At 41.1% G+C, this 24144-nt stretch overlaps 1 protein-coding gene across 4 annotated transcripts in view; it reads right to left on the reverse strand.

Annotated features, from left to right (window-relative positions):
• Positions 1-1983: 1983 nt before the first annotated feature.
• The window catches only part of ccdc157 (coiled-coil domain containing 157), a 33352-nt gene continuing 11191 nt past the window's right edge, over positions 1984-24144 (reverse strand). For 2 of the 4 annotated variants that reach the window (XM_068054934.1, XM_068054933.1), the window contains 9 exons: positions 22384-22543; positions 18799-19504; positions 18378-18455; positions 16058-16248; positions 10626-10802; positions 7108-7276; positions 5558-5697; positions 5135-5229; positions 1984-3339 (listed from right to left, as the gene is read on the reverse strand). In XM_068054934.1, the coding sequence (XP_067911035.1) occupies positions 3093-3339; positions 5135-5229; positions 5558-5697; positions 7108-7276; positions 10626-10802; positions 16058-16248; positions 18378-18455; positions 18799-19504; positions 22384-22543 (1963 nt within the window). In that variant the 3' untranslated portion in view covers positions 1984-3092. The remainder of the gene's footprint in view (positions 3340-5134; positions 5230-5557; positions 5698-7107; positions 7277-10625; positions 10803-16057; positions 16249-18377; positions 18456-18798; positions 19505-22383; positions 22544-24144) is intronic. The other 2 variants (XM_068054935.1, XM_068054936.1) reach the window with 1 other exon arrangement.

Below are 24144 nucleotides of genomic sequence, written 5' to 3' on the forward strand. Positions count from 1 at the left end.
TTCTCTGACTAGCAGGTACAAGTGCAAAGTATTTTTAGAGTGACTCCCATTTTTCCATCCCTCGTCTTCCTTCTCTGACTGAAATTATGTACCTTGATGGGTATCACACCTGTACAGCATAGTTGAGATAGGATCTTGCCATGTCGGAAAATACAGGATTGAATCACATCTCTCCACATTAAAAGCATATTATTTCACAGTGACATGATCTTGGTATTCCTGCACGCTATATAGCAAACTCATGTCCTTACTTAACCAATGGAAGCCAAATGATTACATTTGCCACTCAAATGAAATGTTTCTCTCGTTTGTATATTTGTACATGGTTTCTTTTAGTATTACCAGTGTCATTTACAAATCTCTACTGTCTTACCCATAGTAGTCTTGTTTTCCAATACTTAACACGTGCCATTCTGTCCCCAGATGAACATAAATTGTGAAAACATCCAGGAAATTTGTATTTCTTGTACTCATGTCTGCTTATCAGCAACTCCTTTGACACCTTATGCCTCTGATAACTAGTCATGTGAATGAAGGGAGGAGTCTTGCCAAAGGATAAGGCTGGTTTTGTATGTTGCCAGCCAAAGGATAATGCTGATATGGGATGCTGGCAACAGCAGAAGTAGTCAGGATCAGGTCATCTAAGAGACGAGAGTCGGAAGAATTGAGAGTCTAGGGTGGGGAGGTTACAAACGAAAGTTACAGGCAGGAAAAGACCATCAAGCCTATCCTACAGAAATAGAGGGGGGCAAGAAAGTGAAGGTTGAGAATTGAGGCGTTAGTGGAGTGGGAGTCAGTGCAGGTCAGCAATATTGGATGAGCAGGAGTTGGTACAGGATAAGATACAGGTATAAGAGTTTTGGATGAGCTGAAGATTATGGACAATGGGAGGCCAGCAGGAAAACAGAATAATTGAGGGAGGGAGTCTGTGCAGCAGATGGGCTGAGGTAGGTGTGGAGGCAGGTGATACTATGAAGGTGGGCAGTCTTTGTGATGGAAAGCATATGGGGTTAAAGTCTCACATCGGGAATGAATAGAACGCTGAAGTTACAAACACTAGTGTTCATTGCTGGTCACTTGGGCCACCCTCCAGACCAGCTGCCATTGCTCATCTGTTTTTGTTCAACAACTCCACAGGCCACTGCTGGAGAACTACCAGTCAGCCAGTAAAGGGGCATTTTCAAATTTCCTCCATCACCATTTTGTTTTAAATCCTGCCGTTCCTCTCCTGAAGGCTAGAAAATGGCTCCAGAAGCGTGAACCATTTTGTGAGCTCTAGTTAACAATAAGGACATACAGCTAGCCAGATTTGACCTTTCCCTAGCACCAGTTTTGAATGTCAGCATTTGTTCAAAAACATGTTTTCCACAGAGATGAGTGTGGGTGGACAAAATGCTTATTTCTGAAAACTGAATAAAAGGATGTGTTGATGGGCTTGGGTGAATTGGGGGGCGGGGGGAGGTGGAGAAAGAGGCTCGTGTGAAGGATAAATGCTGACATGAACCTCTGGGGCCAAATGGCCTGTTTCTGTGCTGTAAACACTGTGTACTTTATAGCACCAGTGTTTCTGACAATGCATTTTGTATCTTCTCTTCCTCCAGACAGAACTTTAGAGTCCCTGTAATTCTGCCAGTAGTGTAACAGCTACCCATTACCCATGATATGTAGCATATTAGATGGCTTCATAAATCACATGCATTCCCTTGTCCCTGGAAACTTGCTACCCATCATTCCTTCTGAAGCTTGGTAGAATTTCTGTGGTGTTCTCCCAAAGTTACGGCAGGATAACCAAATGGAAATTTTACCTTTTGGATTCCAATAAGTATGTATCTTAGCACAATTCGTCACTGATTTGAATCCGATATTTTATGAAACGTGGGCTGCTGAAATATTGGTTAGACAATACTTGTCATTAAATCTCATTATATACTAAATAGGTAATTAATTATTTAAGACATCTCTAGTTAACAATGCAGCTGTGCCCTTTATTTTAATGATAAACAAAAAATCAATTTTGAAAACATCAAGCCAGCCATTTGCCACTGGTTAGCAAAGATTAAACATTGAATCATTGTATTGGATTTTTAAATAATCACTTACAAATTGTTTGGAACAAGACCAACTTTAAATTACATTGTAGAATATTCAATTTTAGTACAGAATGCAGAATCAAAATCAGATGTTTGTCTTATTTTAATTAAGCTCAACTAAAATGTTTGATCAGAAAATGAAATTTTATGTATAAAATGCTTCCCTCGCACCAGAGCTGTAGAGCCTTGACAGCTGAATTTGCAGGATAGTTACAGGCTGGTGTTTGGCATTGTTAGATTAGCTTGTATGTACTATAATACATATAAACTATGTGCTGGTAAAACAGTGTATTCTTCAGTAAAAGTCTTGTGTTTCTAGCACATGATGCTGATACCAGCCAGCTCTGTATGGCATTAACTCCAGAAATTACCACTCCTGATAACTAATACCTGTTGCAAGCAAAACTACTCAATTTGGTTCTAATGACTAGTTTCCAAGATGTCATGTTAATACAAGCAGCCAATTTTACCTATAAATTTTAATGAGTGCTTTTCTTGATTGATTGGCAAATATTATCCTATTATATTGCCATATCCAGTGAATTAGTTAAAATTCCTAAGCTAGTTAATGTCAACCTAAACACTGCACAACAATTTCATGTAAACTATGTTTTTAAGTCTTCAGATTCGTAGAGACCTCCTGCAGACTACTGTTAGTACAGGGCTAACGTGTGTTTTCTCATTTAATCTTCTGATTTGTTATTGCACTAGAAGCAGCTGTTGTGAGGCCCTGGGATGAAATGTTCCAGAAAAATAGGCAGTAGATTTCAATATATTTGAAAGAATCATTTCCTGGTTTTATTTTTGATTTGTCAATTTTAGTTGCATAATAAATGACGGAACTGTTTTTAGGGCAATTCCTCCCCACCCCACCACCTTATTTTTAGTATTTTATTAGACAGTGACTCCTTCCATTCTGAACTTTTGATCAGAGGGTGTAGCAGATAGCATAGCTTGAAAATTGCCTCCACGGTATACAATAGCTCACAATGCTACCCAATCCTAATGTTGTTTTCTGTAGTTCTTCCTCGTGCTATCAGATATAGCTTTGAGACCCGGTAAGGCCCCAGCCTTTTTCAGTCTTGCATAAACACCAATGGCAGACGTTTCTGGTGAGTTAAACACATTTGTTACAGGTTCTTTTATTCGTTCAGTAGAAGGGGTCGTCTCCCTCGGCTCACTCCAAGGCCTCTGGTTGGATGTGGGTCTTGTATTTACATCTGAGCTTCTTGTGGCTCTCATCATCCCTCTGTAAAGTTGACATGCAAAAGGTTTATTTTTGCTATTCCTGGAATATTGTAGAAAGTCATTTGGTGAAGAAAACAGACTCAAAGTTACATTTTAAAACTGCGTTAACTCAGTTTAAAAACTTTTGTTTTTTCCAGACATGGTTTGCATTTATCCAAGTTTATATACTGCACAAGTAAAATTTAGTGATATCCCACCTACACTTGAGGAACATATTGAGTTCAATGGCCCTACCTATTGTTTAACATAATGTATTGATGGGGAAGACTGAAGCTATCTTATTTGGCTCCCACCAAAATCTCCATTCCCCTGCCCTGCTGTTTGTTTAGGCTGAACCATATGCAAAGCTATGTTTCAAATCCTATTTCCTGTCAGTCAACAGAAGCATTTATGCCTTCCTCTACCGCTGAAACCATTATCCCTACTTTCTTTACTTACAGTCTCTATTTCTCTCATGGCCTTTATTGCTATGAGCCTGAGCTCCTACTTACACAAACTCTCAACTCATCCTGAAGTCTGCCACCTGCACTAAGTCCCACTGGTCCAGCATCCCTGTCTACCAACATTCCAAATTGAAAGTTCTAATTTACAAATTCTTCTACGGATTCACTTCTTCCCTCCCTCTGCAACTTGCTCCAGCCCTACATTACAGCCCCTATCCTTCAGCACCGACTTCTTGTGATCCAAGGCATATAGGGAAAAGACTCCCAGAGCAGATCTGGATCAATTTGGCACCTTTCAAAGGGAACTGGATCAATATCTAATGAGCAAAGGGAATTGAGAACTAGAGAGATATTAAAACCATTCCTTTTTTCAGGGAAGCTAGAAGGCAGGGAAGGAATGTTTTCTTTATTTAAATAGGCAATCAATAAATGGTGGGATGGAAGAAGCAGTCTGTGATAGAATAATATACATGGATCCTGGATGGAGCAGAGCATCGTGAGCATAAACCTCCATCTCATCAAATCCATGAGAAAACTGAAGCATGATCTCACTATATTGGCTTCACCATCTCCATTCTGGTTTTAAATCCTTTGAGGAAAACAATACAATCTCATCCCACAGTACAATTTTTAAATAAATTACTGGTTGATGTAATCAATTCCAATGTTTTCCAAACTTTTAATACTTGATTTCATAAAAACTTCTACAATCAAGTTTTTGATGCCCACTTTATTTCTTACTCTTGGTTGGTTTTGTTTGGGAGTTTACAGACAGGCACAGATTTTCTGAAGTCCCTGTATATTTTGATCAAATAATGTTTGTGGAAGAGCTATACTGGGTTCATTGACATGGCTGTGGGTAAAGGGGCCCAATGTTTAAGGGTTGAGGCAATTAATTTTTATGGTGATAAGACAAATAAATTGTCCACTGTATTTCAGAAAAGTAGACTTCTCAACACTGGAGGACAAACCAAATGTAATTTTCACATTCAAGCCAGGCCTCACTGTGCCCAAATTGCAAATCATCTATCTTGAATTATAAACACAAGTCCACTGAGGAAATGTAGAATTTCATCCTGATGCTGATTTGCATAACCAGTTGAGATGATGCAGGTTTGCTTTTTCTTGAGTGTAAAAGGTCAGCAAATACTGAATTCCAACAAAAGCATTTTTATATGATTGTAAGATTAAGACTACTTTTACTCCTTTTCTAGTATTCATACCTCATCTTATTAAACAGCTGGGGCTAATTAAATAATATTGAAAATCAGATCCTAGTCTGGACTGATACTGATGAATTAAAAGCCGCCACCTTCTCCCCCACCCTGGAAAGTTTGGACGTAGGCCTCCTACATTATATTATGCTCATTCCTTCCTGCACTGCCATCAGGCTTTGGTCCGTCTTCTGACAGCCTTGAGGATGACCAAAGCTTTGTCTGAGGTATGATCTGAAACAATGAGAAAAAAGTACTGTATATGAATTAATACAAAAAATTCATGTGTAAATTGAACAACTTTTTGTTGTGCATGTCATGTCACATGAATTACAATTATTAACAGTATCATGCCAAGAAGTAATTTCTGCTCAAAATAAAGATTGCCAGTGATGGGACATCACCACCTCAAAAGGAAGAGGCTTTCCTGCAGTTTGATTTTGCTGATTGTTTGAATACCTTCAGCTACAATACTTAACTAGTTATAGAATAAAGGAACTAGAAAGACAGAAAGGGAAAGGGGCCTGAAGGGTTTAGCTTTTTCACTTCTATTGCATCTCACCTTTACAGCTCCTTGTTGTGTAGTTTCCTGCAACTTTGTGAGGGTGCTTCTCAAGCGAGAGTTCTCCTCTTCCAGAATATTGATACGCAAACTGTTTGCTTGTAACTGTTTCTCCATGTCCTGTGCAATATCACCTGTACCTATGAGAAACAGTACCACATCTGACCAATTGCGTGCATGCTCTAAATGCAGGTGAAAGATACAGATAACTTACATGATAAATTTGTGTTTCATTTTCTTTCATTATTTACCCCTCCATTCTCTTGAAGCTACTGACTCCCTAAGTGGTGTACAATTACATTGGTAGCAATCACTCTCCAGTACTTTGTCCAATTGTATGCTGTAATATCTGAGCATTGACCCTGGGTATCAACAGTATTGAACTCGACAGATCAGGGTTTGAACTTTCATGATCTGTATGGATCAGAGATTGAGACATTGGGAGAATACATGATTTATTTTAAGGAGATCTGTCTAATTTTATCCATTCTTCTCATGCATATAAAAAATTAATTCTTGGGATATGGGCATTGCTAGCATGGTCAGCATGCATTACCCATTGCGAGTTTCCCTTGAGAAGGCCTTGACGAAATGCCTTCTTGAACTTCTGCAGTCTATGTGGTGAAAGTATTCCCTCGGTGCTGTTAGAGAGGGAGTTCCAAGATTTGTAACTGGTGATAATGAAGGAATGGCTGTATATATGTCCATGTCAGGATGGCGTCTGATTTGAAGGTGATGGTGTTCCCAGCAGGGAAGTTCTGCTGAACCTCTATTGGGCTCTGGTTGGGCCCCAGCTGCAGTATTGCATCCGGTTCTGGTTGCCACACTTCAGGAAGTATGTGAGGGTCCTCGAGAGGGAGCAGAGGAGATTTACCAGAATGGTTCCAGGGATGAAGGATTTTAGTTACAAGGTTAGGTTAGAGAAGCTGGGTTCGTTCTCCTTGGAGCAGGGGAAATTTAACAGAAGTGTACAAGATTATGACTGGCTTATTCCCATTAATAAATGGCACAAGGACGAGGGGACACAGATTGAAAGTTTTAGGCAAAAGATGCAGTGGGAATATGAGGAAGCACTTTTTTACACAATGGGTAGTAATGACATGAAACTCGCTGCCCACAAGGGTGGTGGAAGCAAAGATGATCGATGACTTCAAGAGGAAGTTGGATAGCCACCTGAGAAATAAACTTGCAGGGCTACAGGCTTTGAACTGGGGAGGGGACTGACAAAATAGCTCCATGCAGAGCTGGCATGGACTCAATGGGCCGAATGGCCTCCTTCTGTGCCATAAATGACTATGTGCCTGCTCCCCTTGCCCTTTTAGCTTGTAGATGTATGACACTGCTTTTATGTCTTAAATTGCTTATCAGGCATCTATCCAATGATTAACTGGCAAAAGGTTTTCTTACTTAAGTCAACAGGGTTAACATAAACAATACAATATGAATTGTGAATACTATTCTCACATTTTCAGTAGATGTTTGTTTTCTGTTGCTAATTGAAACAATCATTTAAATTAAGTCAAAATGTTAAAATGATGGAAATTTCTTACTCTCACACTGTGTTTCGGATGGCATGTTTAAGTCAGGGAAAGCCACTAGAAGCCTCTGCTGCTCCTTATATTCTTGAACCTGGCTCTCTAGCTGGAACAAATTTTTTTTTAGCTCAGTCATGAAATTCTCCAGACCATGTTTTTCTTGCCGTAGCTGTTCTGTTAGTTGCTATAAGAAAAAAAGGAAGAGAGAGAAATAAAATAGTTTTCTGTCTGAATTGTACTTGAACAGGAACAAAGCTTATCCAGGGGTGGAAATGCAGACTAACAAATTTTAGATCCAGATTCCCTCCAAATAACAGCAATACGTAAACAAAATTAGTTCATGACCCCAAGTTGGGCACTGAAGTGCACTTCTAATTTATTTAGAAGCAATTGAGATGACTAATGATATGTTAGCCTTTATCACAAGAGGATTTGAGAATAGGAGTAGCAAAGTCTTGCTTCAATTGTACAGAAGCTTGGTTAGACCGCACCTGGAGTACTGTGTGCAGTTTTGGTCCCCTTACCTTAGGAAGGATATTATTGCCATACAGGGAGTGCAATGAAAATTCACCAGACTTGTTCCTGGGATGGCAGAACTGTCCTATGAAGAGAGATTGAGGAAACTGGGCCTGTATTCTCTAGAGCTTCGAAGAATGAGAGGTGATCTAATTGAAACCTACAAAATACTGAAAGGGATATACAGGGTAGATGCAGGTAAGGTGTTTATCTTGGTTGGGGAGTCTAGAACCAGGGACACAATTTCAAAATAAGGGGGAAGCCACTTAGGACAGAGATGAGGAGAAATTTCTTTATTCAGAGGGTTGTAAACCTTTGGAATTATGTACCCCAGAGGGCTGTGGAAGCTCAGTCATTGAGTTATGTTTAAAGCAGAGATTGACAAATTTCTAAATACCAATGACATCAAGGGTTATGGAGATAGTGTGGGAAAAAGGGATTGAAGTGGATGATCAGCTATGATTGTATTGAATGGCGGAGCAAGCTCAATGGCCTACTCTTGTTCCTATATGTCAGGAAGACTACAAGGTATATCCCACAAGAGGGCTGCCTTCAGCTACAGTCTGGGCCAGGATTGAGGTAGATATTGTCTCCCACAGGTTTTTCATGATGTGCTTTGTTATCATATGCTCTAGTAAACCTTTCAGCAGGTAGTTATAGACTCGTGTTGGTGCAGCCCAAGAGATCCATTGGACTGCACTGTTGGAAAATGGCTAAAGCTATTACTTTTCTCTGTTTTCAGGCATTGTTTCCTCTCCTTCCTGTCACCTTTCATTTCTGCCTTCTGGCCCCATTGGATTCTGCCAGCAGATCAGCAACCAGCACTGTTCTCCATCTTTCCCTCCAGAATATCTGTTCACTCCTAAACAAGGCCCTTGCCATCCACAACCTTAATTGTGGATGAAGAGTCATCTGGCTTTAACTGAATATTGACTCAAAGCTGGCAACAGTGGGCGGCGCAGTGGTTAGCACCGCAGCCTCACAGCTCCAGCGACCCGGGTTCAATTCTGGGTACTGCCTGTGCGAAGTTTGCAAGTTCTCCCTGTGACCACGTGGGTTTTCACCGGGTGCTCCGGTTTCCTCCCACAGCCAAAGACTTGCAGGTTGATAGGTAAATTGGCCATTATAAATTGCCCCTAGTATAGGTAGGTGGTAGGGGAATATAGGGAAGGTGGGGTTGTGGTAGGATTATGGGATTAGTATAAATGGGTGGTTGATGGTCGGCACAGACTCGGTGGGCCGAAGGGCCTGTTTCAGTGCTGTATCTCTAAATAAATAAATAAACAAACATTTTGCCCCTTATTGAAGCCTCCCAGCCTAGCTAATACTTTCCACCATCTGCCCCACCCAAACTACCAAGGTGACGGCATGCCCTTCATCATCAAATCATATCTTGGTCTCTTTCCCTATTCCTCTGCTACTTTCTCTTCTTCAAGCACATCATCTTATATCATTTCTCTCAACCCTCCTTTAAAATCATTATCTATCACTCACTCTAGCCTCACTGTTCTCACTGAGACATCCTTCTTTTCTCCTTCAGCCTGTGAGCAACTCTTCCTCAATCACGGCTCCCACCATCCCCTTTCCCCTGAATTCACTGCTTTCCTGTCCACCGTAGACATCGCTCTCCATATAAACTCCTCAACCCATATTCACAATGACCCCTTTGCCTTGCCTTCTCTCTACTCCCATGGTCACAGACACAGCCAGATCCCCCATCCCTTCCCCAGCTCCTCCTGTGTTCATCTTTCTGTGTCTATCCTTGGAAAAACAACCCTCATTCAAGTCTTTTACAGCTGCACTTTTAAACACCCAATTACCTAGCTTTTAGCCTTCCACTCACCACAATATTTCTGCAGCTGTCAATTTCCATCATTTGCATCTTTGATGATCCCATCTACACAACGTGCTGTGTCTTCTAACTTCGTGTCATCTGATGACTTGGATGTACAATACTCTATCCCTTCAACCAAGCCAATGATATACATAGTGAAAAGCTGAAGCCCCAGTACAGATCCTTACGAACACCACTTGTTACAATGTGTCAATCAGAGTACCCTCCCTTTGTGCCTACTCAGTGTCTCATAACTCCCAACCATTTATCAACCCATTTCCCAGGACTACCTCCAATTCCATGCGCTTTTATTTTTGCTAATAATCTCTGGTGCAGAACCATATTAAATCCTTTAAGACCCTGTTTAAATCTCACCTCTTTAACCAAATTTCTGTGAAGCGTATTGAGACATTTTTCTACATTAAAGGTGTGATTACTTTTTTTTAAATTTAGAGATAGAGCACTGAAACAGGCCCTTCGGCCCACCGAGTCTGTGCCGACCAACATCCACCCATTTATACTAATCCTACTTTAATCCCATATTCCCTACCACATCCCCACCATTCTCCGACCATCTACCTACACTATGGGCAATTTACAATGGCCAATTTACCTATCAACCTGCAAGTCTTTGGCTGTGGGAGGAAACCGGAGCACCCGGCGAAAACCCACGCGGTCACAGGGAGAACTTGCAAACTCCGCACAGACAGTTGTTATTGTAGCTGGTGCAGGGAGAATAAAGTACAGCTTTACTCCTGGTCAATTTTCTATGATTTTATGAAATATACCTGTAGAGTTGTCATGGTGGTATTACGCATTGAGCTGCAGGACACCATACCACAAAGTGGGATCATCTTCATAATTCCCAAGCCATTCCACTGTGGGGAGACGTCAAGCAAAATCCAAATGCTTCCACACAGGAACAGAGGGAAATACCAAAATGTTGGCCACCTCAGCCATGACTGCACAGCTCCTGAAATTAGCTATACAATAGAATTGCAGAGGACCAAAAGCAAGAATCCAACCCAACTGCTCATTCAGACCATCTTCCTTAAAACATAAGAGGAAAATAACTAAGAAAATTGCAGAAACAACAGTTCATGTTAAGAAGTCAGTATTTGTAATTTGCTACTGGAAGGGCTTTCAACATTGTTAAAGATTTCTTCAAGCTCTGAGCACCCACCAGTTGTTCTTGGAGTTGCTCCTGCAGAATGTTTTTCTCTACATTGACTGTCCTCAGCTGCTCCTCCAGCATGTCTATCCCAGCCTCAGACTCAGCTAATCTAGTACTCAGCTCTTCACGTTCTTCATCCAGACCATCAACCCGTTGTAGCAGAGCTTTAATCTTAGCTTTCAGAGACTTGATTAATTTAAAAAAACAATTAAAATCACAAATGGCTTTTCTCTGCATTCTTAAAACTGCCCTTTAATAAAATCTGAACCATACCTTCTTTTCAGGAAGCTATACATTGTAAAGGTTACCTTGTGAATATGTTCAGACTGTCATTGTTGTAAGAAGGGTATTACAAATTTTTTTATAATTCCCTGCTTTCAGAAGGAAACTATATTTCTACATTAAAACAGTGACTACACTTCAAAAATACTTCATTGGCAGTAAAACGCTTTGAGACGTCTGGTGGTCGTGAAAAGCCCTATATAAATGCAAGTTCTTTTCTTCTCTCAGGCCACCAATTGCTAACTTTCCTGGTAAAACCAAGATAAAGCCTATCTGTTCTGCTGCTTCAACCTTTTCCTTTTCCCAACAAGCCAAATCTCCAGCCAATTCTCCTATTCTAGCTCTGAACCCCAATATCTCACTAGTTAATCTTCTATCTCTTTTTCCCTGTCTTCTCCAAGCTCATCTCAGTTATGAGATCTACCAGCCAACTTCCCTTCCTGACCTCCAAGCTAACTGACATTGTAACTGGTTCCCTATGCTCAGAAACTTCCTCACTTTAAAAACTGCTATTATCACCCACTCCTCAAAAAATCCATCCTCAAACATTTATCATTGCAAACTACTGCCCCATCTCCAGCCTCCCTTACCTCCTTAGATATGTGTTGCTTCCTAGATCCATACCCATCTCTCCAGCAACTCCCTGTTGGAATTGCTCCAGTGAAGTTTCTACCCTCGCATAGCACCAGTACAACTCTAACCAAAGTTAGGATCATCATTCTGTATGACTGTAACTGTGGTGAATGGCCTCCTCAAGCTTCGTACAGGCAACCACACACCATGCTCTTCCAATGTATCTCTGCCATTGTCCAATGTGGTGGGATTGACCTTGTTTGGCTCTACTCATATCTGTCTGATTATAACCAGAGCATCTCGAGTAATGGCTTCTTTTTCCATCTCTGCACTATCATCTCCAGAGTCCTATAAGGATCCATCTTTGCTCTCCTGCCCATCTACATGTTGCTCCTTGATAACATCCTTAGACATAGGGTTAGCTTCCATATGTATACCAATGACACCCAGCTCTGCCTTTTCAGCACCTCTGTCAACTCCTCCACTTCCTCTCAGACTGCTTGTTTGACATCCAGCCTTGGATGAGCCATAATTTCTTTCAGTTAAACATTGGGATGACAAACAATTATCTTCAGCCCCCAGCACAAGCCCTACGCTCTCACCACTTAGTCCATCCACTTCCCTCTGCCTCAAGCTTAACTAGACTGTTAGCAACGTGGTTGTTCTGTTCGATCCCAAGCTGAACTTCAGCCCACACATACTCTTTTACAAAGACTACCAATTTCCAACTCTGCAATAGCGCTTGCCTCCACTCCTGTACCAGTCCATCAACCTCACACACATACTTTATCACTTGCAGACTTCATTACCCCCATTGCTCTCTTGGCTGATCTCCCAACCTGCACCCTTCATAAATTCTAGCTCATCTAAAACTCTCCTGATCATATCCTAATTTGTACCATCCCATAACCCCATCTTCCTCCCCAAGTCCTCATGGATCTATACTGCCTCCCAGTCCCCCAACACCAGAGTTTTAAAATTCTTATCCCTGTGTTTCAAGGTCTCCATAAAATAATACCCCCATGATCTGCTCGAGCTCTACCACATCTCCTCCAAACTCTCCATTCCCCTGATTCCAGCTTCTTGGGCAATCTCCTTCACCTTACACCCCTCTATTGAACTGTCTGGGTCTCACAATCTGGAATTCCCTCTTTAAATCCCATGCCTCTCCACCTCCTCTTTCTTTAAGATGTTCCTAAAACCTACCTCTTTGACCAAGGTTTTGGTTATCCTCCTAATTTCTCCCATAGCTCAGCATCTGATTTTTCCATATGGCTCCGTGAAACACCTTGGGACTTTTTTACGTTAGACATTATAAATGCAAGCAGTTATGAGCAAATAGTAAAATGCAAATTGCAATGGTTTTACAACATAATAAACAGTGAAGCGTTGATATGATATTTCAACTTTAAGATGTGCCACTGCTTCGAACCACACTTGGTTAGTGGACAGAAATAGACAACAACTTGCACTTATTTAGTGCCTTTAGTGTAGAAAAAAAACATTGTTTTTTGTGGTTAAATTAGCAGTGATATTGGTGTATATTTTATGGACTAACATGAGGATATCATTACTTATATCTACTGAGTATGTTACTGGATCACCAATGGCACTAGTCAAAATAGATGCAAGGATAAAGAAAAAAAGCCACAAATGCTGGAAATTTGAAATAAAAATAAATGTTTTTCAAAATACTTCAGGAAGCCACCATAAGTAAAGAGAAGACATGGTATGACATTCTAGGTTCAAACTCATCAACAGAACTGAAGACTAAAAGCTTTGCAGCCATTTGAGTAAGGGTGGAAAAGACAAGGAGGGGAGGGGGGAAAGGAAAGAATCAACAGTAATGCCAATCACAGAGAGGGAGTTATCAGGTTGAATTAGCAAACTGCTTAATAGAAAACTGTTAGATGACATGAAAAACCATCAATGAAGGATATAAAAAGAACAAAAGAATATGCATAAAGTGGAAAATGCAAAGACAGGAGAGAAACCTGCACAAACAAAAAGGCAAGAATAAGGAAAAAAGGTTGCAAACACAGCAGATCTGAAATGCAAGTAGAAAATGCTGCCAAGACATGATGGGTCCACTAATCTCAAGAAAAGGTAGATCAGCATCACTAGTTCAGACCTCCCACAGTTATTGCAGTCTCCATCCCAAATGTCAACACTACTCCACTCTCCTTGAATGCCAGCAGACTCACCCTACATCACAAGCACCCCTACTGTAAAGAAAAATGAGATATAACTCCACTATTTAAGAAAGTTGAGAGAGGGAAACCAGGGAATTATAGACCAGTTAGCCCAATATCTGTTGTTGGGTAATTACTAGAGTTTATAATTAAGGATTATTAAGGCGGGGCTAAAGTGTGGTGAGTCGAAGAGACTTAGCAGTTGGCAGGAAAAAAGACAAAAGCGCAAGGGGAGAGCCAACTGTGTAACAGCCCCGACAAACAAATTTTTCTGCAGCACCTGTGGAAGAGACTGTCACTCTAGAATTGGCCTTTATAGCCCTCCAGGCGCTGCTCCACACACCACTGACCACCTCCAGGCGCTTACCCATTGTCTCTTGAGGCCAAAGAAGAAGAAGAATAATAATTAGGATAAAGTGACTGAACACCTCGAAAATTTTCACTTGGTCAGAGATAGCCAGCATGGATTTGTAAAGAGTAAGTTATGCCTGACGAACTTCATTGAATTTGTTGAAGAGGTGACTAAAGTAGTGGACAAGGGAATGTCTATGGATGCTATTGATATGGACTTACCAGAATGATACCTGGATTCCAAAAATTAAATTATGAAGACAGATTATACAAACTAGGGTTGTGTTCCCTGGAATTTAGAAGGTTAAGGGGTGTTTTCAAGATATTAAAGGGAACCATTGGGTAGATAGAGAGAAACTATTTCCACAAGTTGAGCAGTCTAGGTCTAGGCAGCATAGTCTAAATATTAGAGCCAGACCTTTCAGGAGCGAAATTAGATAACACTTCCTAAGGGTGGTAGAAGTATGGAACTGTCTTCCGCAAACAGCAATTGATGCTAGATCAATTGTTGATTTTAAATCTGAGATTGATAGAATTTTGTTATGCAAGGGTATTAAAGGATACAGGGAAAAGATGGGTATATGGAGTTAGATAGCATATCAGCCATGATCTCATTGAATGGTGGAACAAGCTCAAAAGTCTATTCCTGTTCCTATGTTACTAAAGATATTGCTCAGACCAGATGGCTGCAGAGTACCCAGTAGAAAATGAAGATATTGTTGCTGAAGCTTGTGTTGAGCTTCATTTAAGTGTAGGCCACTAAAGACAGGTCAGAGTGGGAAAGCAAATGCAAGTTAAAGGGTAGATCACATGCAAACAGAATAAAGATGTTCAGTGAAGCAATCACCTAATCTGTATTTCGTCTCCCAAGTGTAGAGGAGAGTTTTTTTTCATTAATTTGCCTCCTAAACACCTTAGAATGTTCCGAAGAAGGGTCACTGACCCAAAACGTTAACTCTGCTTCTCTTTCCACAGATGCTGCCAGACCTGCTGAGTGGTTCCAGCATTTCTTGTTTTTATTTCAGATTTCCAGCATCTGCAGTATTTGGCTTTTACCTTAGAATGTTTTCCTCATTAAATGCACTTGCACTGAAACTTCTGGCAAACTCTTGGTTGTTGTCTAGATAAAACAGTGAGCAGCAAATGCAGTACACTAGATTAGAGGAAGTACACAAGAATTGCTGTCTCAAATGAAAGCAGTATTTGAGGCTCTGGACTGCAATGTAGAAGGAGACAAACGGACAAGTTTGCACCTTCTTGGCTTGAACGGGAAGATTCCAGGGGGAAGTAGGAGTGATGGAGGAGTGAACAAGGGTATTACAGAGTGACCAGCCCTTCAGAAAAGAGAGAGGGTTTGGGAAAATACGTTTGGTGGCAAGATCATGTTTGAGCTAGCGGAAATGACAGATGATCTGATGAATGCAAAGGTAGAAGATAAAGTCAAGGGATGCCCTGGTTGTCAGAGATGGGGAAGGGAGGGGGTAAAAACAGGACCCCTGAAATGAGGTGGCAAAGTCATGGATCTCACTTCAGAGGGGAAGCCTTGGATGAGGAAAAAGAGGAACATTTTAGAAACACTGGTGTGGAAAACAAAGATATCAGAGCAAATGTGAAAAGATACTGGGAGAAAGGGATGGAGTTTTTGCAGGAAATGGAGTATAATCCAGCTGTTGTGGGAGTCAATGGGCTTACAATAGATATCTGTAGAAAGCTGATTGCCGGAGGTGGAGAGAGAGAAGTCAGAAATGGACCAGGTTAAGAAATGGATACTTGGAAACATAGTAAATGACATTCATATAAACAACATATCCTCACTCAGCTTTACAAGGACTGAAGCTTTGTAACATATAATGGACAATATATATCCCCTTTCACTCCCTCCCTCCCTGTAGGCTGATGCAAACTAGCTTTTGATGCAGTGTTACTAATATGAGGAAATGGAGCTGCCCCATATACTTAATGCTGGGTCAAATAGGAACTAAATCTGTATATGTTCTTAAAAGTTGGTGTGTTTTTTACATTGCAATTTGCTGGGTGCTTTACCTCTTCATGTCTCAGCATGCTGTTGATTTTCACTTTTTCTTTGTCTAGTTCACTACTAATCATTTTGTGCTGCTCTGTTGTGCTCTCCAATTGACTAGTTAGTAGTCTAACTTGCTCTTCAAGAGTCAGCACCACACCTCTGTCTGCCATCTTGGTTCTCATTTCTTCCAGCAGCATCTGCTTAGAGAGCTCTGTCCAGAAATAGCAACAAAATTAAGATTCCAGATCACATTTGTATAATCTTGCCACTTTTATACTGTTACTTCGAATTCTACGAGATCATGGTCTGTGTGCAAGTTTCTGACATGTACGGTACTAAATCTGGCTTCGTAATCTAAACTAGGTCTAAGAGTTTGCCAGATTTTGTAGTCTAAATGCCAGGAACTGGCTCACAGATGTCAGCCTCCCAAAACTCAAATAAATGGAACATTAGAGTCAACTTACAGTATCGGTGAGGTCACCCAAGAGGTGTGCTGATCTGTGTTAAAGGCACTGTGACACCCACCAGCCATTTTTGGAGCATGGGTTTGTATTTTTTTTAATTCATTCATGGGATGTGGGCAGTGCTGGCAAGGCCAGCATTTATAGCCCATTCCTTATAGGCTGTGTTTGCTGACAACGCCACCACTAGGTGGCGCTGCAGTGGCACATGTGTAAATGCAGCCTGTGCCACTAAAACGTCAAAGTCTGCGACGTCAGCAGCTGCCAGGACTAAAGATGGCACTGCTCAAATAATCACATGAAGGCAACCTAAACACATGGCAGCACACAATGGCAGGAAGGAGAGAGCGAGCAAGCTAGCGAGTCAGGGGCGAGCGAGCAGCTGGGTCGGGGGCGAGTGGTCGGGTCGGGGGGAAGCAAGCAAGTGGGGGGGAGGGAACAGACAGGCAGGCGGGTGGGGCGGGTCGGGTCCACCGCCTCCACCAAGGTCTTGGGCTGCTCCCTCCCCGCTTCCCCCCCACAGCCCGCTCTCCCCCCACACCCCGCTCCTCCGCTTGCTCTCTCGCCTGCGTTATGCGATGACGTCATCTGCGCATGCGTGTACCAGTCCTGGCAATTTATGCGATGATGTCATCCACGCATGCGCCAATTGGTCCTGGCAATGTGGAATGCAGAGCATGCGCAGAGAGCAGGCGCCTCTGAGTGGCTTGCTATGCCATTTCAGAGGGATGTTAAAAGTCAACCACACTGTTGTGGGTCTGGAGTCACATGTAGACCAGACAGGGTAAGGACAGTAGATATCATTTCCTCAAGGGCATTAGTGAACCAGTTGGGTTTTTACAACAATCCACTAGTTTTCAGGTCACCATTACTGATACTAGTTTTTTATTAACTGAATTTCTACAGTTGCCGTGGGATTTGAACTCATATCTCTGGATCATTAGTCCAGTAACATAACCAATATGTTACAGTACCTGTCTCATGTGAACGAGATCAAGAACATGTAGGTGGTTCTACTAATGGTGGCGAAACAAGCATGTTCTTGGAGGCTCTGAAACCCAGGTCCTCCCCCAGTTTTCCAAGTATCCCAAAGTCTTTCTGCAGGTCTGTGTCTCACACAATTCTACATAACTGTATTCCTTGGATTTATTTAGTAAAATTAATTATCTCCAGATTACCTTTTAACTATTTGTCCTCTTTAAAGCTACAGTGTCCAGTATGTATTTATAAAATGTTGTATTTTATTTTATTTTTTATTTAGAGATACAGCTATTGTAAAACCATTCCACTTATTCAGGTTACACAAAACCAGCATTTAACGAAGTTTGTAAATATTGGGTTTCTTTCCCATCACTGTGCAGTAAAATCATGATTTCTCCTGGAATATGCCTCCATAATGTTGTAATTGTTAAGAGCTGGATGTCTTGAGGCATATTGAATGTGATGGTGCTCTGCAGTTGCCAGACATAAAGACTTCGATTGGCATGTCAGTAGATATGTTGCCAGCTGCTTGATATAAAAAAAACTGCTGCTGAGGATGAAATCTGGTAACCAGACAAATAGGAAACCATCGGGAAGTGCCTAAGGGACTACCAACGACATGAAAGTTAGTGAGGACAACTGGGCTGTGATTAAAGCAATGCTAAGGAATTATTGAGGACACATAATCCTGGCACCCACAGAGACTCTGAAAGATCCAACAGGATGAAAATTCCTCAAATCTGACTTGGACCCTCAGTTTAAAGCATAAGGAAGTGAATATTTCTCAAATTTCATTCACTTCTGCTCCCTTGCAACCCACCTAACCAACCACAACTAAATTATTGCTGAATCTCCAAAAGGTGAAAGAAATACCAGGAACAGTGTATTGCAGACTTACCAAGGTCTCTTATGAGTAGATGCTGCCCTTTGACTTCCTCCTTCATGATTGATAGCTTCTCTTCTAATGTAGCACTTCCTAAAACAGAGCTACAGAATTAACATCAGGACTGCTAAAGAAAATAGCTCACAGCTTTTCACACCCCAGCTCTGACCTATTAGACGCAGTAATTGACTGAAAGGGGAAGCAGTCTGTCGTTTCAGGGTGAGAGTGGAGATTTTGGTGATCAAATTTTTAAACAAGTTTAAGGATGGCTGAAAATGGTTTTAAAAATATAATGGTGCTTTAAGTCATGAGGACTTGCCCAGTGCAGTTCAATATGAATGAAGATATATCCTTGGCATGAATGCCAAATGATACTTACATCAATAGAAAAAATATTTTGATGCCTAGTAAGTGTACCATATCAAATTTGGATTACCTTTCCTGAGCAGCTCTTTATCATGCTCAAGTTTTGTTACTGTCTCAGAGTTATTCCTGCTAATCTCCTCCATTTGTTTGTCAAACTCTTTTATCTTCAAATGTTGCTGCTCTTTTTCTTTTTCAAGTTCTTTGCTAAGATTATCTATTTTTATTTTCATTTGACTTTGCTTTTCTGCTGTGGTCTGTAGCTCAGCTTTTAGTGGGTTAATGCTGTTCATGAGTTCAGTGAGATGTTTGTTTATTCGTGCCAAGTCTTTGCTCTGTTCAGAGGCCCAATAGGCCACATCAGTTGCTGTCATCATTCCGTCCCCCAGGGTTTCCTTCACCAATTCCTGAAACCTGCTGAGAGCTGATGGGATGTTCTGGTTTTGGCAAATGGTGATAATGGAATTGCTGACCTTTCTAAGGGTTGCTTGTGTGCGGGCGCAGGCATCACATGGCACTAGAGCTGATTCCACTGTCTGTGAACCAATATTCCGAGTATCTGTAGCTATACTAGGAGAATTTTTTACTGCTTCACCTAATCCAGTGTGCACAGGTGTAGTACAGACTTGTGACTGAGTCATCCTTGTAGATTTGATGCTGCTGGGGGATGACGACATGTTAGAAGGTACAGATGAACAATTCTTGAGCCTTTCAATCTCTGCCTTGGAGTTCATCAGGTCGCTTTGCAGTTTAGAAAGATCTACAGCCATCAACTTTTTCTATTAAAATAAGAACACAATTCAACAGAAAATTAATCTGCTCTGTCACGTGCAATACATCCTATTCAAATTAAACTGTGATAAGAGCATAAAGCAGGATTTTGATGCAGAGCAGAGCATCATTTGTGGCAATGTTTATGTAAAATAGCAAAGCAAGAATTCTCTTTTTAAGTTTCAGGACCGGAGTTTTTAAACCCACCAGTAGTGTTATGTGAGTGGACGAATAATCCTAACAAAACCTTCTTGAAAATACATCCTTGAAGTCTGCCAAGTAACCCCACCTTGGGATCCCCTCTTCCATCAGAAGCAAAGGCAGGTGCTTGTTTACCATTTCCAGTGTCCACATCAAATTCTAACAAGTGCAACTCTTCCCAAGTGGTCAGGTTGCCATTAGATAGCTGCTGTCACAATATACTCTGAGTTCTGTAGATCACAGAACCGGGGTGGAAGCCTTGCAACACATTTGATCCCAAGATGAGCTTCCAACCACATATTCACACCATCACTAAGACTCCCATTTCCACCTCTGTAGCACAGCCCAAGTCCGCCCTTGCCTCAGCTCATCTGCTGCCAAAACCCTCATCTATTCCTTTGTTACCTCTAGACTTGACTATTCTAACGCACTCTGGCTGGCCTCCCACCGTAAACTTGAGGTCATTCAAAATTCTGCTGCTCGTGCCCTTACTTGACCCGTCCCATTCACCCATCACCCCTGACTTCGCTGGCCCATATTGGCTCCCAGTCAAGCAACTCCTCAATTTTAAAATTCTCATACTTGTTTTTAGATCCCTCCATGGCCTTGCCCCTCCTTATCACTGTAATCTCTTCTATCCCCACATCCCTCAGAGATATCTGCGCTCCTCTAAGTCTGGCCTTTTGAGCATCCTTGATTTTAATTGCTCCACCATTGGTGGCTATGCCTTTAGCTGCTAAGGCCCAAAGGTCTGGAACTCCCTTCCTAAACCTCTTCGCCTCTCTACCTCTCTTTCCTCCTTTAAGCCCCCCTTAGTTTAGTTTATGTTTAGAGATACAGCACTGAAACAGGCCCTTCGGCCCACCGAGTCTGTGCCGACCATCAACCACCCATTTATACTAATCCTACACTAATCCCATATTCCTACCACATCCCCACCTGACCCTATATTTCCCTACCACCTACCTATACTAGGGACAATTTATAATGGCCAATTTACCTACCAACCTGCAAGTCTTTTTTGGCTTGTGGGAGGAAACCGGAGCACCCGGAGAAAACCCACGCAGACACAGGGAGAACTTATACCAACCTCATTGACCAAGCTTTTGGTCATCTGCTGAATATTTCCTTACCATAGCTTGATGCCAAATTTTGCTTTATTACACTCCCATGAAGCACCTTGGAATGGTTTATTACATTAAAGGCAGTATATAAATAATGGTGATTGTTGTTATAATTCCCATGGCAGCGTGGGAAGAATTGAACTTGCTGGAATTTGATGTGGGCACTGGAAATGGTGAACAAGCTTCTGATGAGAGAGGGGTTGCCAAGGTGGAGTTACTAGGCAGACTTCAAGGATGTCTTTTCAGAAGGCTGTGGGTTCAATCCCACTCCAGAGACTTCAGCACATAATTTAGGCTGATGTTCCAATGCAGCGCTGAGGAAGTGCTGTCTTGCCAGAAGTGCCTTTCAGATAAGAAGTTAAACCAAAGCCCCGTCTGCCTTCTCAGGTGGACGCAAAAGACCCCATAGCATTATTTTGAAGAAGAGCAGGAGAGTTCTCTCTGGTGTCCTGGCCAATATTTATCCCTCAACCAATATCACTAAAATAGCAAATTGGCTGCTGTGTTTCCCTATATTACAACAGTGACTACACTTCAGAAAACTTCATTTGCGCTTTGGGACATCCTGAGGTTCTGCAAGGTGCTATATAAATGCAAATCTTTCTTCTTTTACATACAGAGTTTGTCAATGACAGCTGAAAGTTCCTATGCCCAACATGATGGACTGGCCTATTCGCAGGTGGGGAACTTCCTGCAAGCATTTCTAACATTAAGCCGCCTCTTTTCAGAATTGTGTCTATTTTAAAATATATTTGTTATAAACATTATTTTTAGTTGCATACACCAATCCAAACAAAAAAGAAAAATGGTGGCTATAAATAGCATGAAGAAATTACCTGAGCAATCTGATTGGCTTGTTTTGTGGTAGTTCCAGCTTGCTGGATTTTGAAAAATTGATTAATTTAATTAGATAGTTTTGTGATCCTTGGTCGCTGTAGATTGGTAGCTTTTTGCTGTTGAGTGAATGGGACTGTCTTTAATTGTTTCACGGTTAACTAAAAAGTTCTATGAGTTGATTGGCACATTAAGGCATAGTGCTTACTTAAGTGGATCAAGAGTTTTTTTGTCCTATGTATATAGGATGCTATGGATGCAGTGAGACATGAAGACTTTTAATTGTACAAATATCCTTTTCCCTCTTCTACTTCATCTTGTTTTTAATTTGAAGTAGTTATTAACAAATTTGTTCTATGTTTTGTCATTCACATATTGGCCCACTGACTGAAATAACCAAATTCATTCAGCTTCATGCAACAGAATGAACTGAAGTTGAAAGCAAATAGGCAGTATCTCTGAACAACACAGAAAATCCAATCCAGGTTCAGTCTGTTGACCTGGGAACGCTATTCTTTCCCCTCGCCCTGAGAGAAATTAATGCTTGACGGGCAAGGGAGCAAAATAAAAAAGTAAAATAAAGTCAGATTACAAAGCATTAGAATTGCATTTCTCTGTGGCTGCCTGTTTAATTTTTAGTATTATGATTTGAAACAAGGAATTGAAAGCAGAGGAGTTTGACAAATGTAGTGAAAATGAATCCTAAACTCTGAGAACCCTGCGCCTACCTGCTGGTGGAGGGTTCCCAGTTTAAGCATGCTGTTCCAGTATTTCTTCACCACCAGGCCAACAGACATGGATGGACCTACTGACTTGGAGATAGGGATACTTTGCTCCTTGGTAAGAATGTCAACATAGTGTGTCAAACTCTGCAGCAGTAGCACCAGCCTACAGAAAGAAGTACAAGGTTTTCATGGAATAGTGACCACTGTTAACTCTTTATGCCCACTCCAATGTAATTCCATTTTAATGTTAAAAGCTTAAAGGATTTTTTTTTAAATCAGCTTTTTGTAAATATGAGAGAATTTGTTACAAAGTACACAATCCTATTTTATTTGCAGGGTGAACCTAACCCCAGGGACAAAGATAACTACATTTTGTCACTTTCTAATAGCCTTTGTATGTTGTAAGGTAGTTTTGTATTTGGTCACTGATTTGGCAAAGCTAATGCCACATTGTTATCCAATTAAATAAGTTAACTAATTAATGTCTAATTAAGCAAACCCATTTTGTAATTTGCCAGTTTTCAGCTTTTGTTATAGTTGGCAGAGCTCCCTTGTTGATTGTTATCTGTGTTTAAATGGTCCTACTGCAGCAGGCAAGTTTGATGTCAGAATCATTCAATGTGAATTACAGGAAATGGCATTTAGAAGGGTGATAATAAAGCTATTTGGGACACATGGATCATGTCCATACAATACAGAATATAAAGACCTCAACAGTCTAGGGGGAGTATTTTTCATTACAAGTAAACTCCATCAATTTATAGAAGAAAACAACAGACTCACTGTAAGGGCCCAATTTCAACTCTGTAAGTGAATGGGTTTTGAATGAGTTAAAACTGGACCTTAAATGTCTCATTTTTTTTCTACAAATCAATTTCTTGCTGACATGGCATAGAGGTTCCCTGGTTAGGCCTCTCTGGTGATGTCAGAAGCGGGTACCATCTTTTGAGTGGCTCCATTGCAAACAAGGCAGAAAAGGCACAAATTCAAACTGGCCTGAGAGCTGCTGCAAGGCTAGCCAACCCCAGGAAACCATGCTACAAGTCAGACTGTTTGCAACCCCAACTTGTAGCATGGTTTTTATTGGGTTAGATCCCTCCAGAGTGACCCTCAGGCTCTGTCTGAAGTCACACTCTCCATTGTTTCAATGAGGGTCTGTGTAATACAAGGAGATTCTACTCATAACTGGTATCACTAATGTAACCCAGTAGAAAGTGCTGCAGTTTTTGATGGTTAAATGCTACCCTTGTTCACATCTGATACTCCCTCATTCTGAAATCCTGTTAACCTGTGCCCGTGTTCTCTGAAATTAGTAAGTGGGCTATGTTCCTACAGATAGGGAGAGAAATCCTAATCAGGCAGAAACTACCTCTGTGGATTTCTCAATAACTTGATTTGGAAACTCTTGAATATGGCTATAGGTTTCCAGGTGTGTCACACATCAGGCTCACTTAAAAACATTGTTTTCATTATGATTTTTTTTTGCTTTTGTGGATTTTTCTTGTAACTCAAATTTATTTTAAATATTCATTTTTCACATATAAATACTGCTGATGTTGGAGATCTGAAATATACACAGAAAATGCTTAAAATACTTGGCAGGTCTGGCAGCATCTGTGGAGAGAGAAACAGAGTTAACATTTCAATTTAGTGTCCTTTCGTGAGAACTGGAAGATGTTACAGATGTAACAGGTTTTAAGCAGGTACAGAGGTAGCAGGGGTGGAGGAAAGAACAAAGCCTGTGATGGGGTGGGAGGTTAAATG

This window comes from Heterodontus francisci, chromosome 23 (genome assembly GCF_036365525.1).
Source record: "Heterodontus francisci isolate sHetFra1 chromosome 23, sHetFra1.hap1, whole genome shotgun sequence".
Classification (NCBI taxonomy): domain Eukaryota; kingdom Metazoa; phylum Chordata; class Chondrichthyes; order Heterodontiformes; family Heterodontidae; genus Heterodontus; species Heterodontus francisci.